Here is a 6,000-nt window from a genome sequence, read left to right as displayed (position 1 = left end):
TAATTTTTTGCAAAGCAAGTCTTATTAAACAATTTTTTATTTATTTTTCTACAAGTTATTTTTCAAAACAGATTAATTTCAAACACCCCATTCAAACAGGCCCAATATTTCTTGTGTTTTCTTTTTATAGAAGAACTATTGCTGCTTCTGTTTCAATGGCTAGCTAGCTTGATTTGCTCCACTCTCTTGCTATAAATACCTTGAACCATATATCCTTTAGTCTCACACATTAATTCTCAAAGAAAGAACCATAACCAAACAAGAACAAAAAAAATGAGGTCCCCAAGCCATGTGATCTTAGCCATTATTTTCTTCATATACTGTTCAACCTTGTCTTACATTTCTTTAGCCCAGAGCTCCCCTCAAGACTTCCTTGATGTTCATAATCAAGCTCGTGCAGAGGTTGGTGTTGCTCCACTCTCATGGAATCACACCCTCGAAGCCTATGCTCAGAACTATGCCAACGAGAGAATCAGTGACTGTGACTTGGAGCACTCTATGGGGCCTTTTGGTGAGAATCTTGCTGAAGGATACGGTGAAATGAAGGGTTCAGACGCGGTGAAGTTTTGGCTAACTGAAAAGCCCTATTATGATTACCATTCCAACTCTTGTGTTCATGATGAGTGCCTGCATTATACTCAGATTGTTTGGAGCGGTTCGGTTCATCTTGGGTGTGCTAGATCAAAGTGTAACAATGGCTGGATGTTCGTCATTTGCAGCTATTCCCCACCAGGCAACGTTGAAGGCGAAAGACCTTATTGATTCTCTTTGCTTTGCTTTTTTATATTATAATATTATCTAGTATCTCCTTGTGTCCTGTCGTTCAGTGATATAAGTTTGAATTATCAGAAAAATATTTCTGCATTTACTCTCAAAACAACGTCGTTTTGGGATTGAAAGATTAGAAAATTATAATTATAAAGACTATAATAATCCTGAAATAAATTAAAATTACAAAAAACCATGATTTCCGTCCAAAACGACGTCGTATTCGACTTACTGTAGATAATTTATCGGTAGTAACTGCAGAAAAAAGAGAAGCTTTGAATTATAGTCTCTAAAATCCATTTTATGTTATTTCCCTTTGTCTAAAGTTACCTAAGATATCTTTGTCTAATTTTCACAGAAAACGATGTTATTTGAGTCAAAAATCATAGTGTTTTACATTCACATTTAATGTTGTTTAATGTGATTTCATGCTATTTGCATATATAAACGGAATTAAACTGATGGTATGGCTGTCCAAACGAAGCGTTGGATTGATGGTGTATGATACTCTCATTTCAAGATAATCTTATTTTAAAATGTTTTAAGAGATTAATATTTTTCCTATAAAATAGAGATAATTTTACCTTTTATACTCATATGAAACTGGTGCAACCCTCCTTTTCTCTTTCTTTCTTCTCTTCTCACCGGGCTTCACCCAATTTCATGTGAGTACAAAAAAATAAAATTATCTCCATCTTATAAGAAAAAAATTATTTTCTTAATTTAAAGGGATACTGACAGGAAAAGAGAAGAAATAAAAAAAAATGAAGTCTACCAACTTTTATATATATATATATATATATAAGAAATAAAATTATTTACTGTTTATAGAAAAACATTAAACCCTAATTTTTAAATTATTTATCACTTTAAAAATTTTAAAAATATATTAGCTACTGGTAATAAAATTGATTCATGTGACGTTAAGAATGATAAATAAAACATTAATTCTAGTATATCATTATTCACCCACAAGGCATTAGCTGCTGTATGCAATGGGCAGTTAGAAACGGCTTCTAACCGTAACTGCAACAATTGACCCAAATAGCAAATAACAACGGAAACGACAGCACACCATTATAAAGCGGAATAAATTCGAATTAATAATTATCCGAATACGAATTTTGTTCCCTAAATCAATCTCCAACTTTAACATTGGGTACCTGTTGCTAGGGTTAGTTAGTTAGTCGATCGATAGTATGTATAATGGACCAATTATATATATTAAATAAGATAACGTATCAAGTCTGTCATCTTATTCAGATCAGATCAATAATTAGCTATAATTTTATAATTATACAGAACCAAATTTTGCTCTATATTATGATACAGATTCTGAGATAGGAAAGTCCAAGTATGTCGTGTGTTAACGAGATTGGTTTGTTGGAAGATAGGAAGTTAGAGTGGTGCCAAAATGGGTTCACGGGTCACTAGCTAGATTGCGCGAAGCGATACATGTGCTTTCTCTCTCAGCCGGCTGACAAACGAATGATGTTGGTTCCCAATAATTTTATTGGGTCTGAACTTTTCAAACTAAGCCGTGAATGAGCATATCACAAGAGAAAAGAGAATAATCACGCGCGCGCATATATATATATATATATATATATATATATATATATATATATATATGCGCACTAACGAGGGACCCAGAAAATTATATTTGTGTGTGCATATTTAGTATCGGGGCTGCATTCCGAATTTTAATTTTAATAAAAATTTTAAAGACATTAAAAAATGAAAAAATTAAAAAAAAAAACTTGCACTTAACATAAATCATATGTAGACAGGGGTACTATAAATCATCAAATGTTAACCACCAAAATCATCAGGTTCAACCACACAAAAAAAAAAATTAATGTTTGCAATTGAAGACATAATAACAAATGTAGGTCCGGCCGTTGTGTGTGTTCGATTCGAGTCGGATAATATCACGTTTGTGTTCCAAATTCTTGATTAAATTTGAGATCACTGGTTAAGTTAAAACAATTCTTTACGATTGATTCACGTGCTTGATTGTACAGAATGAATTATTGGTTCTAAACTTTTCACACTCATGATATCTGGTTACAATTAAATAATAGGGTAAACTTTTGGTAGTTTAATCTGAAATTATCCAAACCCGTCTAAATAAACGAAAATATGCTAAAGTTATTCTTCTGTACACAATATATAATCTATTTTTCTTTATTTTTAATCATTTCAAATTTCGGCCTTATACAAATCTATTGTTTGATGTTTAAAATAAGACATAGTTAACCCCCAAGGGTAGCTCAGTTGGCAGCTGAGCTCCTAAGGGATTGCTTGGTACAGGGATTAAACCCTGCCTCAAGCAGTTTCTTGGAAAATCTTTGGGGGCTAGAGGATAAGCCAAAAAATCTTCGGTTGGGGGATTAGTCTCGTCCTTTCTCCGGTTGCGAAGCTTAGTGCACCCACTGTTACAATGAGGGGCTAGCCCAAACGGGCCGTACCCCGAGGGCATGGTGCACGGAGAAGGTTGAATGAGGATACCTCCTGACAATGTACCAAAAAAATAAAATAAAAAATAAAATAAGACATAGTTAAGAGCAAAAACGATATAATTTTTTGGTTATTATTCATAAAAATAAAATAATTAGAATTTTAAACGATATTTAAATCTACTAGGACTGTAAAATAATCATAGAAGAAATAAATAATAAAAAGTTAAAGCAAATAATTTTTAAAAAACCAAATAGAATATATTTAAAGTTACCTCCAAATTTCAAATAATAAAGTTACCTCAAATAATAACTAGGGGTATTTTGGTTTGATATTACCAGCTTAATATTATTACGAATACAATACACTTAATATAGGCATAATATTGATTAATTTGAGAACAGAGTCAAAACTTTCAATACAAACACGACTTATTCATTTTATAAATTGATACGATACAATATTACAATAATAATACACCAACATCAAAGAGTGACTTTTTTTATATAAGTTGACAAAATACAGTATGTGACAACACAAATAACATATAAAAATATTAACGCGGGTTAATTTCATGTTTTCAGGTTAACATGCGACATAATACAAACTTTTTCATGTTACATTTTTTTTTTTGGACATTACAGAGAATCGAACCGCACATTTAATACACCCTAAACACACCCAACACTACTAGGCTATCCCTAGTGGTGCTCATGTCACATTTTTTATTAACACAAACACGACACAAATTTAAAAATTGGTTAACTCGAAAACAAATTTTTGATGTCGTGTTTGTGTCATTTCGACCTAGAATATTTTATGAAGGAAGTGAAAATAATATATCAAAGTTACAAATATTATTAAGATTAATGAGAGGGGTTAATTATAACAAATAATTTATAGGGAGGAACTAGCTATTAACGCTAATAATTAATTATTATTAAAAAATATCATTATATATATATAATAGAAAAATCAAAATTTACGAAGGGACGACCATCTATTATTGCACCTCCCCTAGGTCCGCCCTGTCATATGAGCGGGTTGTGTGTTAAAAATTATCATGCTTAATTATAACTCTTCAAATTATATAGGAAAAATTGTTTATATGTGATTGGATATAAAGTTTTGTTTAGGGAATAAGATATTGTGACACCCAAGTTATGTTACACCCATGTGACTCCCAGTCAATCTCACCGTTAGATCGCTTATGTTGATCCAACGGTTATATTTATTTCCATCTTTGTATGGTCATGATTTCCTAAATTTAATATTTTATATTTATTTCTACCTTTGTATGGTTATGATTTCTCATATTTAATGCTTCCACTTTAAATTTGGGAAATCATGACCATACAAAGGTGAAAATAAATATAACCGTTGGATCAACATAAGCGATCTAACGGTGAGATTGACTGGATGTAACATGGGTGTAACATAACTTGGGTGTCACAATATCCTATCCCTTTGTTTAGTTACACGTTTTTTAACAATGTATTATAGGTAATGTTATAATATTAAAGTTATTTTTTTAATTATGATCTACGAGTAGTACATAGTTATAATATTAGTATCGTTTTGTAATTTTTTTTTAATATTATAACTATGTATTATCCGTAATACATAATTAAAAAAATAACTTTAATATTATAATTATGTACTACTTGTAGTACATAATTAATAAAATAATTTTAATATTATAATTATATATTATCCGTAATACATGGTTATAATTTTTTGACTGAATAAACCCTTGTATACGGTCAAAAAAATTAAAATGAAGTTTCTTTGAAAATTAAAGATTTAAAAAAACATTTTAAAAGAATGATGCTGAATCCACGCACAAAAAAGGCGGGCTCCGTTCAGGTTAACTAGGCAGAATTTACTGCTTAATTTGTGCTGGTTGCAAGACTTACGGAATATGTAAAAGGGTCAGAAACTTTAACTGTTGGGACCCATTGAAACAATTTTTTAAGGTCTCTATTTCGTAGGAAGACTTTCGGTTGTATTGTTGACTTTACTGAGCAAGTAGGGTTATACTCTCATTTTTAGGGGATTAATTAACAAATAATTAATATTTTTTTATTAATAATTTTTTTTTTTACTTTACTACATATTCAATGTTTTTTTGTTTTAAATAATTTAACTAGTGTCGTTAAGACATTTGTCAGAAAATTATGAATAATATTTTTACAATTGTCATTGCCATATCTTAATTGTTGATTTCTGTCAATCAACAGTTATTATTTTCACAAATCAAACTCATTAATTAATTATTAATGAGTAATAAATGATAACTGTTGATTGACAAAAATCAACAGTTAAGATATAATAGTAATATTAATAATAACATTATTTGGTAGTAACAATATCTTATGCTATACTTTTAAAGAAACAAATTTCATCTAAATTTGTTTCTCTATTAAATTATAGTTTGCTGAAAATATTTTCGCTATCATATTGCCGTCTAAAAATTAAATATTTCTTTAATTTATTGATTTATTAGATCCCTTAGGGAAGTTTCTTTGTACTTTTCACTTTTTCTCACCGAGTTTTAGCCGGTGATTTATACGTTAAACTAATAAATATGGGAATTGTTTTTAGGGAAAACATTTTCTCTTTTTAAAGGAGAAATTTTTTCTCATGTTGGTGACTCATAACATAAGTGGGTCCCATCTTGAATTTTTTTTTTCTCCACTATTTTGTGGGCTCCACCTATATTATGAGTCACTAACATGAGAAAAAATTTCTCCTTTAAAAGGAGAAAATGTT

General features: G+C 30.1%; 1 protein-coding gene across 1 annotated transcript; it reads left to right on the top strand.

Annotated features, from left to right (window-relative positions):
- Positions 1–249: 249 nt before the first annotated feature.
- Positions 250–815, top strand: LOC133312861 (basic form of pathogenesis-related protein 1-like). Its single transcript, XM_061514134.1, has one exon. It carries the CDS (start codon positions 274–276, stop codon positions 760–762), a length of 489 nt encoding a protein of 162 aa, XP_061370118.1. The 5' UTR covers positions 250–273; the 3' UTR covers positions 763–815.
- The last annotated feature ends 5,185 nt before the right edge of the window (positions 816–6,000 follow it).

The sequence above is a fragment of the Gastrolobium bilobum genome, unplaced genomic scaffold (genome assembly GCF_033153095.1).
Source record: "Gastrolobium bilobum isolate Gb01-03AN ecotype WA unplaced genomic scaffold, APGP_CSIRO_Gbil_v1 utg12574, whole genome shotgun sequence".
Taxonomy (NCBI): Eukaryota; Viridiplantae; Streptophyta; class Magnoliopsida; order Fabales; family Fabaceae; genus Gastrolobium; species Gastrolobium bilobum.
The sequence above is the reverse complement of the archived record's forward strand: the minus strand, read 5'-3'. Positions and strand labels throughout refer to the sequence as shown.

What these genes read in the sequence shown, in the direction of transcription:
- LOC133312861 (XM_061514134.1), top strand. Translation starts at nt 274, where the DNA reads ATGAGGTCCCCAAGCCATGTGATCTTAGCCATTATTTTCTTCATATAC.